We start from the raw sequence: 15,728 nt of genomic DNA, 5'->3' as shown, positions 1-15,728 counted from the left end.
AGTGGTGAATATATCATCCCTACCACTGTAAGAATGAGAAAAGGAGGAGGGGTGTTTATTCTGATGCTCTTTGTTCCTTCACTTTTGTTGGTGACTTCTGAAAATTGAATATTTGTGCCTGCATCTTGTGTAGCTTGTGTTCTGGGACCTTCTGTATTCCCAGATTCTGTAGTAGCACAATGTGCTTCAGATTTTTTTCCCCTTATTGAGATTCTCAGCTTTCATTAATTTAAAAAAAAAAAGAAAAGAAAAGAAAAGAAAAAAAAAAAAGTTTTGCCTCTTGTGGCTGCAGAGACAACCTCAAAAATATGAACCAAATGTAAAATGATGCCTGCATGAGTCTGCGGTCACCCTCCACAGTGAGCAAAAGCCAGCCAATTGAGTAAAAAAGGAGGGGAACAGATAATGTGTGTCCTCCTGCCTTCTCTTGCGTGTGCGCTTTTACCAACTGCCACATCATGCCTGTTTGTTTTTATTGTGGACCTTTGCCCTAAATTTAATAATTCTCTGTGTTGTGCCCATAATTATCCACATTATCTCCCATGCCATTGTTTGCTATCATTTGGCTACCAGTATGGACAGTCAAGCAGCTACATTAAACATAGTCATTCTAATCTTTGTATTAACATGTCAGAAAAATTTTCTTTCTGTATCTCAATAACTAAAGTCCTCTAATCTGAAAGTGGTGCAGAACATACAATTTTATTTTTTTTATGCATGAGCTAATCAGCTAATAAAAATGCTTCTTTGAAAATGAGGCTAAATCTTGAAAGCATAGCTGTTGTTCTTACAAAACTAAATTCCTTTTTTAAAGATCTATCATATTAGTTTAAAAAACTTTAGGCATTTTAAAATAAGGTATTTTATGTAGATATACCTTTGAGTGAAAAGCAGGTAATTTCTCATTAACAGCATAAAGTTAAATAGACAAAAGTGCATATGTACAAATGCTCTGTTCATTGGTTCAAATAGACTTTTTTAAATAGGCATTTACTTAATTTCTTCTTCTTTGCTACACGTGTAAATCAAGTATCTGTGGCATCTGGCTTGATTATAGCCCTCAATTGAACACTGACATTCTTCATCCAAAGAATTCCATGTCAAGTGTGGGGCATGAGTGCACCAGTGTGGTAAAGCCCATGCAGATGTCACATCTCAGGGAGCCAGTTTCCATAAAGTTAATGTTAGATACGAGAAAGATACTGGAAAATACAGTAAGAAGAATCAAAAACGGGATGTGAAAGGGTTCAGTTTAGTCTCAGAGGGAGCTTCATTTCCATTCTTAAAATCCCTAGGCAAAAGCAAGCAATCCGTCATTCATTTTTCACTCTTCCTTTTCTCTATCATGCAATTCCAGACGGCTAGATATTATTAAGAGCTGATATTTATCCAAATTTATGCCGGATTAGAAATCTTGGGAGCATAGGTCTTTTCCATATTGCTGCTGTTTGCTGGTTCTGGTCTGAAAAGATGTGGAGCGTTAGGTTGTGGGTTTTTTTCTTGTAGCCTTTCTGAAAATTAAGAAGTGAAAATATGAAAACTTCAGAGAAATGTAGTAAAAATCACAACCCAGAAAACTCATCCTGCTTGGTAATTGAAGCTACTGAGGTAGTCATATTGCTGAATCCCGAAATTAAATCAGTTGCCTGAACCTTTTCTCATTAGCTGCCATTCCAGAAAATACACGGCATGAGCCCACACCCAAGAGAGATTGCTTTAAAAAAGAAATTCTAAGTTGTCCTCTGAGTTTTCATAGTAGGTTGGAATTTAGTTGGGTGATATCATTGTGCTTTAAAGTCTTTGTGGGGATTGAATTTTTACTGTAAAACGTAATTTTTATATATTTATGTACTTGTAAAATTTACTTCTATGATCTTAAAGCTTCGGAAAAGTTTATTTGTTGTTTTGGTTTGGGTTTTGGAAAAAAATATTTGGAAGGCTTGGGAAATAAACTGGGAGTTTTTAATTACTGTTTTCTTTCCTCTCATGACTGCTTTCTTCTGATTACCGCTTTGGAAACATGATCCCAGGGAAATTCATATTTCCTAGTAAAAGGTTGTATGGGAATTTTTAACTTAATCTGCTTTGTAATTAAAGAGGAAAGACTAAATTGTTTTAAATCGACTGTTACCTGTAACTCTTAACTAAATAAATGTCTGTGCAATGACACGGACAAGTGAGAGCAGCAGATTTCAGCCTCAGTGGCTCTTAGCTTCTGGGGTAGACGCAGTGAAATGTGTAACGCGTAGTATGCTGCAAATGCACTAAGAGCTGTGTGCTGCTTGCGTTTTCAGGTGCATTTTACTCTGCTGGATACGTTACTCTTTTTGAGCAATAAACGGCCATAGAAATACCTAATTAAATATATGCTTAGATCAGCAGTGTAAATTATTAATGCCAGAACATTGCCATGTGTGTAATCATTTAAATTACTTTGAAGTTAACAATTCAATTAAATGAAATATATTAAAATGTATTAAATTTTTTTGTAATATACTTATGTGAATGTATTTAAAGGTATGAAAGTAGAAGGATATTTTTAAGTATTTACGGGAACCTGCTAGTTAATAGCTTATTTGTTATTATTAAAGTTTGAAAAGGTTGACATACTGTGGAAGTCTTTATGTAGCCAAGATACTTTTTTTTCCCTTTGAATGACCTTATATCTTGCCAAGAAATACATTTGGAACTGATTTGTTTACAGAACTGCCAGGAATTTAATAAATCAGGAAAATCCATATTGGAGCTCCCATTGGGTTGAAAGTGATGTGTTATAAGAAAAATTTTAACAATGCAAAAAGCAGGGTCGTGGGACTGCAACTTCTGTCTGCTGCACTCCTGTTTTGCTGAGCTTAAGTAGTTCATGGGAATGCATCTGAAACAAAATGAGCTTTCTCTTAATGTTTTGGTGCTGCTTGTCCATGAAAGTGACTTATTGTATCTGGTAGGGTTGAAAAGCAAGTTTGCAGGATCTTTGTTTGGAAATGTAAAATGACCTCATTTAGATAGAGGTTTGGGAAAAAAAAACCATGGCTTTGTTTTCCTGCTTCAAGCTAGCAATGAGAATTTGAGATTTAAAAAAATATAAATCTATCTTATGTGGCCTTTTTTTGAATTATTTGCTTATTATAGTATAGCGTGCAGTGGTTAAAATTAACAACCTGTTTCTGTTCAAAAGTCTGTTACAATGGCCATTTGTTAATCTCAGCACTTAAAGAGCATATCATCCCTGGGATGTGCAAAGATCTGTATGAGTGTAGTATGCTTCTTGCTATACAAACTTGTCTTCAAATATAATATATAGGATCTCATTATCAAGGGCTATTTGGAAATTTGCAAAAGAAAAGAAACAGTTTTTAGCTTCTGTGAATATACAGCTTCTGAACATACAACCAATCAATTTGTTTGAGTTACTGACTTCTGGAATGTTTACTGCTCTGAAGTCTTCTGAAATGTATTTGCTTGGCTGAGGTGTTTTGATATTTGGTATGTCTCAGGTAAGTACAGAGCAGGCTGTATTTTTAACCCTAACATGGAACAAAGTAATGATACAGCCTCATTTAAAGGGGAGAAACCTAACAACAAACACACAAACACTTCCCTTTTTACTTTTTTTTGGAGGGCTTGGGTTTTGTTTTTTTTTTATCACATCTGAAATGGTTTTGTTCACTTTCCCACCCATCTTGGGAAGCAAAATGAAAAATAGCATTTGAAGAACACTGCAAGATAAGCAAGATTTTGCTTTTGAAAAACACAGACAGGGACTGAGACAAACAGTTATCACTCCGCAGGTTTTCATGTGAAGGCCGGGAGTCAAGGGAGGTGTAGTCATTAGGCAGCACTGAACACCAGCTGAAATCTCAGACTTGCTGTCATGCGAGTCAGTCAGGGGTTTTCTTGTGTGTGGGGGGAATCAACTACTGAAAAAACACTTGAGTGATGTAAAAATAACATATCAGAAGGAAGGATGTGGGCATGCAGTTAGTGTGAGATTGGAGGTGGTGTGAGCAGAGTCACTTAGTACTAAACACATTGAGAAGGCGTTTGCAGAGCTCTCTACCTTTCCAGCCAAGTGAGAGATACAAATCTTTACTGGGAGAAGCAGAGAGGTTCAAAGAACTGGAAGGTGAGCGAATGTAGTGGTTGCATTTGCTCTGAATCGAGCAAAACAGAGCTGTTGCCTGCACATGAGACAACCAAAGGGACACTTGTCTCTGTTTACAGCTCTGTGTATGCATGCGACTGGGAATGCACGCACCAAGCGATGCCCTGGGTTTTACTCCTCTGTTTTCACTTCTGGATCTTCTGAAGGATCATAACCTAGAAACAGTCTTTCTCTTGAAGTGGAAGCTTGGGATCTGCAGAATCGCAGGGCACTGTCTGTTCTTACTCAAAAGAGTTTCTTATTTGGCTTATTTGTGAAAATTAAGGGCTCTACAAAGTTACATACACAATATTTTAATCAAATGCATAGTTAATCAATTAATTATGCCATTCTGCAGGTCAGGTTAGGACAATACTTGAAGTTGTGATAAATTATGGTGATTCTCTTGAGAGAAAAAAAATGCCTCTGCAGAATGAAGAAAGATCCCCCTCAAATAATTAATTTCTGCCTCCTGGCCTTCTCATTCAAAAATCTTCAATTAGACAATCTTATTAGTGTAGTCTTAGCCTGAGAAGTTGCTGCGCGAAAGTGTCCTGTTCAGTGATTTTATTCTGGGGAGAAGTATGATTTTGTTTTAAATATTCTATTGATTTAATCTTGTTAGATTTGTAATGCTACCATAATGAATAAGGGAAGCAGAAATACTGTAGTAACACTGCCATAGTTTGCCTCTCAGTCCTAATCTATTGTGTTCGTACAGTGCTCATGTAGACTACACAGTTAACAGAGTGACCATAATGTGACATTCAGAACCTCTGCTGAAGATACCCGGGAACAAAAAATTTAGTGTTCTTATCAGGCTGAATTGTCAGTCAGAACGAGTTCACAGACTGAGCAGCTCGATCCACAGAATGTTTAAAGACAATAAAAAACTAGATCTGAAAGTAACATTCTTCAGGGTCTCAATTCAAATTGTTTCGTGGAGATGGGACCAAAATTGCATTGAATGCACTGCTCTGTGGTTGCTTTTCCTTCAGTACAATTTGGAGGCTAGGAACTGCATTGGTTTGAAAAGCAAAGTTGGGGTTTTTATGACTAGCTGAGCTGACTGTAAGGAAATGTGTGCGGTCTGCTACACTGGAGGAAGAGATTACAGCCTGTCCCTGGAGAAGGGAGGTACAGCTCTGGCCTAAAACACGGTAGTTTAAGCTGCTGTGCCTGTGACCTCTGCGGTTTTCCCATAGCTTCCAGAAAAGTAGTGTTCCAACAATGTAACACGTAATATGTCATTAATCAAAAAGGGTAGGTCTTCGTCACATGCTTAACTTGGCACTACCAAAGCAAATGTCTTTAATGACAGAGATAGCCCTGTAGTCCATACAACTAAATCTTCGTTCCACCTCATTCTTCAGAGCCTTACGGCCACCAAGGTTGCCCTAGGGACTTCTTAGCACATGTGAAGAACAGTTTTCTTTGGTTTGGGCAGAAGGCCGCATACGTGTGCATGTGTAGGGAGATGTACATGGTATGCATGTATGAAATAATTTCCTTTTTTCCTCTAAAGAGTAAACGGATTGCAAAAACAATGAGATCATATGACTGTGAGAAAACCTGTTTCCTTATACAATGAGTCACCTACCAAAGAACCAGCGTATTTATCTGAAACTCAGTCCTTATTTAAAAAAATTAGGTAATTTTCAGTGCGCAGAGTGTAAAGAAATTTAAAACTATTTTTGAGTGTCTTTCTCTCCTGTATCATAAAACTTTTTTAAAGAAACTAACATGGTCAAGTTAGAGATTTATGTACATTTCATCATGCATGTGCACCAGGTGCGAATAACATCTTCTATAATTATATTAATATAATAGTCATCGTAAACTAAATAGCTGAAAATTATTTGGAATTCCATTGTTAACCACATTGGAGAAGGGATTATTCCTTTAATAATTTAATAATACTTAATAATCCTATTTTGGTTGCAGTTTTAGTGGTTTTGCTTCAGTATTTGGTATTATTCAAAGTAGACACACAATGCCTGATTCAAAGGGATCTTGGAAATTTTCTTCATTAGTAGCATTTATTCTTATATAGTAGATGATGATAAAAATGTGTCTATTATCAAAGTTCTCTGCTATTATTATTCATTTACATTCACTATGTGTACACACAAAATGTATTATTATGGATGTTCCCTACCCAGAAATGTCTGGTTTTTGTGGTTTTTTTTTTTAACACTGAGTTCAGCAAAACTAGGTCAGAAATAATAATAACTTTCTTCCCTTTTAATAGGTTTTCGAAAAATAAGTCTGGATGATCTGCGAAAGGCTTATATTGTGAAAGATGTGCAACAATATATTCTGCATCGTTTAGATCAGGAAGAAGCACTGAGACAACATCTCACAAAAGAAACTGCAGAAATGCTGAATCAGCTCCACATCAAAAGCAGTGGTTGCTTTTTGTATCTGGAACGTGTCCTAGATGGAGTTGTGGAGAATTTTATTATGTTACGAGAGATCCGTGATATTCCAGGAACGTTAAACGGCTTATACCTTTGGCTCTGTCAGAGACTTTTTGTGAGAAAACAGTTTGCAAAGGTCCAGCCTATTCTTAACGTAATTCTTGCAGCCTGTAGGCCATTAACCACAACGGAATTGTATCATGCAGTGTGGACCAAAAATATGACATTGACGATGGAAGACTTTCAACGCAAATTGGATGTCCTGTCAAAAGTCCTTATTGATGGACTTGGAAATACCAAAATCTTGTTTCATTACAGTTTTGCAGAATGGTTGCTAGATGTAAAGCACTGTACGCAGAAATACTTATGTAACGCAGCAGAGGGACACAGAATGCTGGCAATGAGCTACACTTGCCGAGCAAAGGATTTAACGCCGTTAGAAGCTCAAGAGTTTGCATTGCATCTAATTAATTCAAATTTACAGTTAGAGACTTCAGAGCTGGCTTTATGGATGATATGGAATGGCACACCTGTCAAAGACTCTCTGTCAACCCTAATTCCTAAAGAACAAGAAGTCTTGCAGCTGCTGGTAAAAGCTGGTGCTCACGTCAACAGTGAAGATGACCGCACATCTTGCATTGTTCGGCAGGCTCTGGAGAGAGAAGATTCCATTCGCACCTTGCTAGACAACGGAGCATCGGTAAACCAGTGCGATTCCAATGGGAGAACGCTCTTGGCCAATGCAGCGTACAGTGGCAATCTTGATGTCGTTAACTTACTGGTTTCAAGGGGAGCAGATTTAGAGATAGAAGATACTCATGGGCAAACAGCACTTACCTTAGCTGCTCGGCAGGGCCATACCAAGGTTGTCAATTGTTTGATCGGATGTGGGGCTAACGTTAATCACACCGATCATGACGGTTGGACGGCATTGCGATCTGCAGCATGGGGTGGGCACACGGAGGTGGTTTCTGCGCTCCTTTACGCTGGAGTCAAAGTGGACTGTGCAGACGCTGATAGTCGAACGGCACTGAGAGCAGCAGCCTGGGGAGGACATGAAGATATTGTGTTGAATCTGCTTCAACATGGTGCTGAAGTTAATAAAGCTGATAATGAGGGCAGAACAGCTTTGATTGCAGCTGCATACATGGGGCATAAAGAGATCGTGGAGCACCTGCTGGATCATGGTGCAGAGGTGAACCATGAGGATGTGGATGGAAGGACTGCGCTGTCTGTCGCTGCCCTTTGTGTACCAGCCAGTAAGGGACATGCCTCAGTGGTTAGTCTTCTTATTGACCGTGGTGCTGAAGTTGACCATTGTGATAAAGATGGCATGACTCCACTGCTGGTAGCTGCATATGAAGGACATGTAGATGTTGTTGATCTGCTTCTAGAAGGAGGAGCTGACGTTGATCACACAGACAACAATGGTCGTACACCGCTTCTGGCAGCAGCCTCCATGGGCCACGCTTCGGTTGTGAATACGCTCCTATTTTGGGGTGCAGCTGTTGATAGCATTGATAGTGAGGGGAGAACGGTTCTGAGCATAGCATCTGCACAAGGCAATGTTGAAGTAGTACGGACTCTGCTGGACAGGGGGCTAGATGAAAATCATAGAGATGATGCGGGCTGGACACCTTTGCATATGGCAGCTTTTGAAGGTCACAGGTTGATATGTGAAGCTCTGATAGAACAAGGTGCTAGGACAAATGAAATTGATAATGATGGGCGTATACCTTTCATATTAGCTGCACAAGAAGGTCACTATGATTGTGTGCAGATATTACTGGAAAATAAATCCAACATTGATCAGAGAGGCTATGATGGGAGAAACGCTCTCCGGGTTGCTGCTTTAGAAGGTCACAGAGATATAGTTGAACTACTGCTCAGCCACGGGGCAGATGTAAACTACAAAGATGCTGATGGCCGGCCAACACTTTATATCTTAGCATTAGAAAACCAGCTTACGATGGCTGAGTATTTTTTAGAAAATGGTGCAAACGTAGAAGCAAGTGATGCTGAGGGACGAACAGCGCTCCATGTTTCCTGCTGGCAGGGCCATTTGGAGATGGTACAGGTGCTGATAACATACCATGCTGATGTGAATGCTGCAGATAATGAGAAGAGATCTGCTTTGCAGTCTGCTGCATGGCAAGGTCATGTGAAGGTAGTGCAGCTTCTCATTGAGCATGGAGCTCTGGTTGACCATACGTGTAATCAAGGTGCTACTGGACTCTGCATTGCAGCCCAAGAAGGGCACATTGACGTTGTCCAGATATTACTGGAGCATGGTGCCGATCCAAATCATGCTGACCAGTTTGGGCGCACTGCTATGCGTGTTGCAGCTAAAAATGGACACTCTCAGATTATTAAATTACTGGAAAAATACGGTGCATCTACTCTGAATGGTTGCACTCCATCTCCAGTCCACACAATGGAGCAAAAACCCTTACAGTCAGTCTCCTCTAAAATGCAGTCATTAACGATGAAGTCCAATAGTTCAGGGAGTACTGGTGGAGATATGCAGCCTAGTATGCGTGGCTTATCTAACGGGCCTGCTCATGCCTTCAGTTCTCCTTCTGAGTCGCCTGATTCTACGGTTGACCGTCAGAAGTCATCTTTATCAAACAACTCCCTGAAGAGTTCCAAGAATTCTTCTCTCCGCACCACATCATCGACTGCAACGGCTCAAACGGTGCCTATTGATAGTTTCCACAGCCTGTCATTCACAGAGCAAATACAGCAGCATTCCCTGCCACGCAGCAGGAGTAGGCAGTCTATTGTTTCTCCTTCTTCCACGACTCATTCCCTAGGTCAAAATCATAATTCACCAAGTAGTGAATTTGAATGGAGCCAAGTAAAACCTAGTTTGAAATCGACTAAAGCTAACAAAGGGGGGAAAACGGACAACGCCAGCAAATCTGGGTCGGCTGGAAAAAAAATAAAACAAAATAGTTCCTCCCAGCCAAAAGTGTTAGAGTATGAAATGACTCAGTTTGATAAACGAGTACCTATTGCCAAATCTGGGACAAGTGTGCCACTTAAATCAATGCCGGCAGAGCCACAGTGCAAAATTTTGGTCCCGCCAGCTCAGCAAGAAGTTGGTCGATCTCAGCAACAGTTCCTGATTCACCAACAGAGTGGAGAACAGAAGAAGAGAAATGGAATTATGACGAATCCAAATTACCATCTTCAGAGCAATCAGGTTTTTCTCGGTAGGGTTTCTGTCCCACGAACAGTGCAGGATAGAGGGCATCAGGAAGTACTGGAAGGCTATCCTCCTGCAGAGACAGAACTCAGCCTTAAGCAAGCCTTAAAACTTCAGATTGAAGGTAGCGACCCAAGTTTCAACTACAAGAAGGAAACACCATTATAGAAGGTAACCTATCCAGGCACAAAGGAAGCAAACGCATGTATTTCATAACGTGCATTTTAAATACACTAAAATTACCTTTCGTTGCCATTTAGCATCATAATTGCTTTCATGGTGAAGACCATGAATATTAAGAACCTAACCTGGCGAGTATTTGTTTTACTGTCATTTCAAAGCACCAGCTGTAAAGGAATTGGATCACCGTCATATTTTCTGTTGAATTCTGATTGCTCAAATCATACCCCCTGTCTATCATATGTGACCAACTAAACCAGCAGGTTTCATGCAGATTTGATTTGGAACTCTCTTTTCAAGCATAAGGACAGCCGGGAATTTTAATATGTGATATTTTCATATACAGTAATTATTTCATTATTTACAAAATTGCTTTTGGGGAAGCTTCTGAACATTCTTTTAAGTTGCAGGCAACCACTTTTGCGAGTTTGGATTTTAAGTGTGAAATCTCAGTAGCGTAATTGTCTATAAATTAAAAAGTTAAAATACTGCACTAAAGCTTTGATTTTATATTTTTGTTACTGAGAGGGTAACCCTCCTATAAAAGAGATGGCATTCCTTAGAGCAAAACTAGAATCTATGTTATCGTACCAATTTTCTGACCATTCTGTAGTTCCTAATCAGTGGAGCTCATTTAGTTTGGTCATTTTCTCTCCCATACTGAATTTTAAGCTGTAAAAGGAGTTTTATGTAGCTTTTTTCCAGACCTGAGTTCTCAGTGAGTCAGCTAAAATAGAACTATTTTTCTCCCTCTTTCTGATGAGGTTTATCTTTTTTAGGGTATTGGGAATGTGTTAATAATTAATATGTTTTCTATTTGAATTTCAGAGAAGCAGCATCTTAAGGAAATGTATGCATATCCCTTATTGCTTATTTTTGAAAACATTTTTTGTTTATGTAAATGCTGCTTTTTTGACAGATCAGTGTGCTGCTCCTTAGAACAAGAATGTTCTTGCTAGCTGACTCAGTTCTGCTGCAAGACGTTAAAGACTGCAGGTGCCGTTTCTAGGACAATTGCATGGGGTGTAGAACCCACAGACGGGAGGTTTTCAGCTGTCAGAAACACATAAATGGTTTTTTTTCCCAGAATGTCCTGGAAGTTAATTTCACTATAATGGGATGCATCTCTCTAGATGTAGCTGAGAGATCTCTCGTGAATTGCAGAGCATTAGAGTACTATGCAGGACTCTTAAGATGTTTCCTTCAGGTTCATATTTTGGTTAAATTAAAATATTTGAAACAATGCAGCGTTTCAAAAAGCTATATTCTGGAGCCTGCACATTTGTAAAATGTGAATATTAGCAAAGGGTCATATGAGGTGGGGGGCAGGCAAAAGTGAAGAGGAAGGACAACGGGAGCAGACAGTAGAGGGGAATAAGCAGATGAGAGAGAATGGACCCTAAATATTCATTGAAGTCAAAAGGGCTTCAGATTCCCACAGTTCTGCATCATGTCCAAACAGGATTTAAATTTGTTTGTGATTTCTTTTCCTGCCTCCATAAAACATATTAAAATGTGTAATTAAGAACTGTATTACCTAACTTTCATGTGCCTGTGCCTGATGTTCATTACTTGCTTTCGTGTTACACTTTATTGTAAATAAATTGTGTGGTTCTGACCTAGGACATAATGATTTGACCCGACTTGCCGTTAAAAGGCCAGGTCTGATGAATTTTCCATCTTTGTTGGTTTTAAAATATAAAAAAAGCGTGTAAAAAAATGTGAACGTTCTACACATAACTTTAAAACTCAAATTGGCCTTTGCTTTATCTGGAACAAATAGTGCTTTCTTGAAAATTCAGGGGGTTTCTGTGAAGTATTTGGTTATGCAAGTGGCTAAGCATATGAGGTGATGGATAACTAAATGGTTCCTTTTGTTTTTTCTCTTAACAATTTTTACATACCTTCATTTTAGGTTTAAAACAGTTTTGTGTGGACTGTGAATTGCTTGGTGCAGGCTATAATTTACCTCCTCTTTTGCCAAGTCTCGAGCACAAAAACTGTAGTTTCCCTGACCAGTGAGTAAGTTAGTCACCTGTGGAGAACCTCATCGGAAGTACTCTACCAGAGCACCTGAGGAACGGCTTTCCTTCCCTGGCTGCTGCTCCTGAGCTCTGTTCAAGAAGCTCTCCTGTGGTGGGGACCTCGTAGCTGCTTTGGATGGTAGAGAGCACAGGGAATCAGTCATGGGATTTGAGTTAGGAAGGAAATACTTGGTTTTGGTATGTTGTTGTGCGCTTTTAACTTCAATTAGAAAATTATACAGCTTTCTTTCTGACAACGCTGTTCGTATTATGGAGTGTTTCAAAAACTTAATGTTTTCATTTTGTACTTCTAGGCCAATTCCATGATGCTATGAACAGAAGCGCTTCTGCTCCGAATGATTTATCAGCTGGCTGGGATGAAAGCATACAATGCTTGTTTAGTCCACCTCGAAATTCAAGAATGTGATTACCCCAGTACAGTTACCTTAATTACTGTAACGTGCCTACATTTTCAGGCTGCCTTCTCAGTATAACCCTCTGTGCTTCAAAAATTTATTTTGTGTACTTTGTATTTAACACACAGAATGAGCACTTTTTTTAATTGCAGAAAGTTATGTGCTGTATTTCCTGGGCAACAGCTGAAAATGGTAAGAACGAGGAATTCTGACTTCCTATTCCAGAATGCTTGGTAGAGGTGCATGTGCCACAGTGAATTACGTATGGAAAAGCGGTGCTTTTTGTATTTATTTTCCTGTGGCTAAAGAAAATAAGCAAACAGTTTGTCACATTTGCATTGTTGTAATGTATGGTCAGTTCCCTGTGTACTTCAAGAAGTTCTCTCCAGAAATACAAGTCTTGTAACAGTATTTTATAAATACTGTACTTGTGTGTTCTGTCTGTGTTATGGCTGTTCAGTGGTAGCGAAGGAGTCAGACTGCAAGCATCTGCAGTGTCTTTGGGATTTTAAAGAGGCAAAATCCACTATCTGGTACTAACTACGGCACCAAATCTGGATGGCAGACTGTGACCGCTGAAAGCAAGAGGACACTTGATCTTACATAGCCTCTGTTACTGTTATGGCAATGAGGTAACTGAATATGGGTATGTTTTAGGTGCTAAAGTAAAACGTCTGATCCTGCTTTCATGTATATCTTTATACATTAGAAACAGCTCTTTCTTTTTTCCAAGGTAAAGGACTGTATTAAGAATGTCAGTAAAACGAACCGTGGAAAATACAGACAACTCTGTTAATGAGGCCGAGAGAATATACAGTGACAATACAGTGGAAAAGCAAACGGTTCCTAATACCGTTGTGTGGGGAGTACGGAGATCACTGAGAGAGCTCTGTTCTGAGACAATAACTCTTTAAAGCACAAACTTGTATGAATGTGGTTACTGCTTCAGATTGATTAGGTAGAGCCAGCGTGAGTATCTCTGTACCTGGAGCGTGGTTGATCGGCAGTCAGGGTAGTCCATGTGCAGATAATGGAAAGCTGGTTCCCCACTCTTACAGCAGAAGAATTTCACTTATCTGAAAGAGGGCAAAATCAAGGCCATTGTTGTGAAAGTGAACAGTATGAATTTTTCCTTTGAATGTGCACATCTTACTTGCACAGCTCTGTGTGTGATAAAATGAAACAAGTGGGTTATTTTCTCCTACAAATGCAAGCTATATTCTACTATTCACCATTACACAGCCTTGCTCTTTAGAAAATAAGCCTATTTTTGTATGTGAGTATTTCTTCTAAAGGCTTGGGTTTCGCCTTTTTCATACTCTAATTCTGATCATTCCAGAAATAAGATGATAGAAAGCTGAGGTTATTTTTCATAGAGGATTAATTAGATGTATGGCTATCCTTAAACTTCGATAGATGGCCCCTGGATGTATATGTAGTGCATATTCTGAAGCACTAAAGGGCTCCGTGTCTTGTTACTATGATCAACAATCATCAGAACATTTTTTTTTTAATATCCTCCACCTCCATTCTTATTTGCTTGTTACTAAATGTAAAAATAATTTTTTATAGTCAGGCGTTCAGCATATAGTAAAATTAGATGTTAAAAGTTGACACACGGCAATATTGATTATTCTGAATGTTTCATGTATTGAATTTCTTGTCCCCGTGGGACAATTATAAAATAAACATAACAGGAGTCTGGCAGAATGGCCTTAAGAGGGTTAGTGGCTTGGTAAAGAGAAAAGTACCAAAATGTTCTCAGCAAACTTGTTTTGAACCTCAAGTATAGTACATTTGCAATACTGTGCAAGAATACAACTCTTCTTAGTTATTAGATGTATGTTTTGTTTTGTAGAAAGGGATCCCTGAATGCTGACATTTTTCTACTGAACTTGACTGTCATTGGGATTGTATTTATTTAATTTTATTGTGTTGTTATTAATTGCACCTTGTGGACAGAGGACGTAAAAATATGGCCAGTTTCACAAGGGGCCACAACTTATAGGTAGCCTGATGGTTTTCGTGTGAATAATATTTACATTCAAAACAGTTGCTGGGGAAACCTTGTATACAAATCAGCAGAAAGTAGACCTGTTGAAAATGTTTTCAGAATGAAAATTCTTACAGATTTTGAATATCATTTCGGAACAGAGCATGAATTGCTTTAAAACGTCTACTTCCGCAGGTCTGTGTAACTCTGCATTGCTGTTGCGTGTGATTTTTAGTGTCATCATTTGTGAGGGGTTTGCGTGCAAAGAAAAGGTGCTGTTCCCCTGGTGTTCGCTCTGTTCTGCTCTGCTCTTTCCCATCCGTACAAGTAAGTGAGGTGAACAGAGTTGCATAGCTGTGACTCAGCACGGTTTCTTCTGGTAATGTAACAGTTCTCGCCACCTAAAAATCCTGAATAAAACATGGATCCTGTTTCTTTTCATCCCATTTCACTGGTCCTTCCAAGGTTACCTCCACAAGACGTCTAAAATTCTTGATGGGAAAGGTAGGGAAAAAGACTGTTTTGTGGACACACAGATATCGATACTGTATGCATGTGGAAAAACCGTACGGAAGCAAAATGCATTAAGAGATACAGAGGCACAACTGATGAATTTTTGTCTTCTCTGTGATAAGTATTGAAAACATTACCATTTATTTAAAAATAAAAAGGTATTTTCCCTCATCAGTTACTCTGCTATGCAAATGTCTGTTATGCTTAATATTCCCCATCTGAACTCCTCAGTTAACTTGGTTTGCAGATAGACTGTTTTTCCTGGAGTGGGTTGTAAATAGCTTTTAATGTACATTGAATGAATTTCACATTGTAAAATTTTTATTTTATTCCTTGTATTATATTAAGCGAAAATCCCTGTGTATATGAAAGTGCATAATAAATATATTTGCTTTTCAGCAGACATCTAACTGTTTTAATTTTACTACCTCATTTCCTGGGACATCTCAGGAAAAGGTTATTAAACTTGATTAACATTTGTGTAGTACTTAATGAAACATGACGTGTGTGTCCAGTAGGTAGTATAGGCTATCAAAACTCAGATCCCAGTGTTAATTCTTATGACCCTGCTTATCACTCAGCTGACCTTTTTCGCATTAATCTGAGTCAATACTGAGCATTTGCAGGAGAAAATGTGCTGCATGTTTTGTTTAAAATTACCATTATATACTGTATATACCAAGGGGGGCAATAAATTCAATATTTCAGTCACTCTGAGTTCTTTACCACTTCAAATGGCATTTGGTAATGATCTCTGATCAGTGTTTCTCTAGTATTTTCAGTTTAAGCAAAATCTCACTTAGTGATAATGGCTACTCATTTTTCTTTAA

The 15,728-nt window shown here is 38.7% G+C and overlaps 1 protein-coding gene across 1 annotated transcript in view; it reads left to right on the top strand.

The window, feature by feature from the left end:
- ANKRD50 (ankyrin repeat domain containing 50) overlaps positions 1-15,301 on the top strand; it is a 45,006-nt gene extending 29,705 nt beyond the window's left edge. Inside the window, exons 4-5 of the mRNA XM_055795665.1 lie at positions 6,396-9,943; positions 12,291-15,301. Coding sequence (XP_055651640.1) covers positions 6,396-9,940 — 3,545 coding nt within the window. The 3' untranslated portion in view covers positions 9,941-9,943; positions 12,291-15,301. The remainder of the gene's footprint in view (positions 1-6,395; positions 9,944-12,290) is intronic.
- The last annotated feature ends 427 nt before the right edge of the window (positions 15,302-15,728 follow it).

The sequence above is a fragment of the Falco peregrinus genome, chromosome 2 (genome assembly GCF_023634155.1).
Source record: "Falco peregrinus isolate bFalPer1 chromosome 2, bFalPer1.pri, whole genome shotgun sequence".
NCBI lineage: Eukaryota > Metazoa > Chordata > Aves > Falconiformes > Falconidae > Falco > Falco peregrinus.
This window is presented reverse-complemented; position numbering and strand designations above follow the sequence as displayed.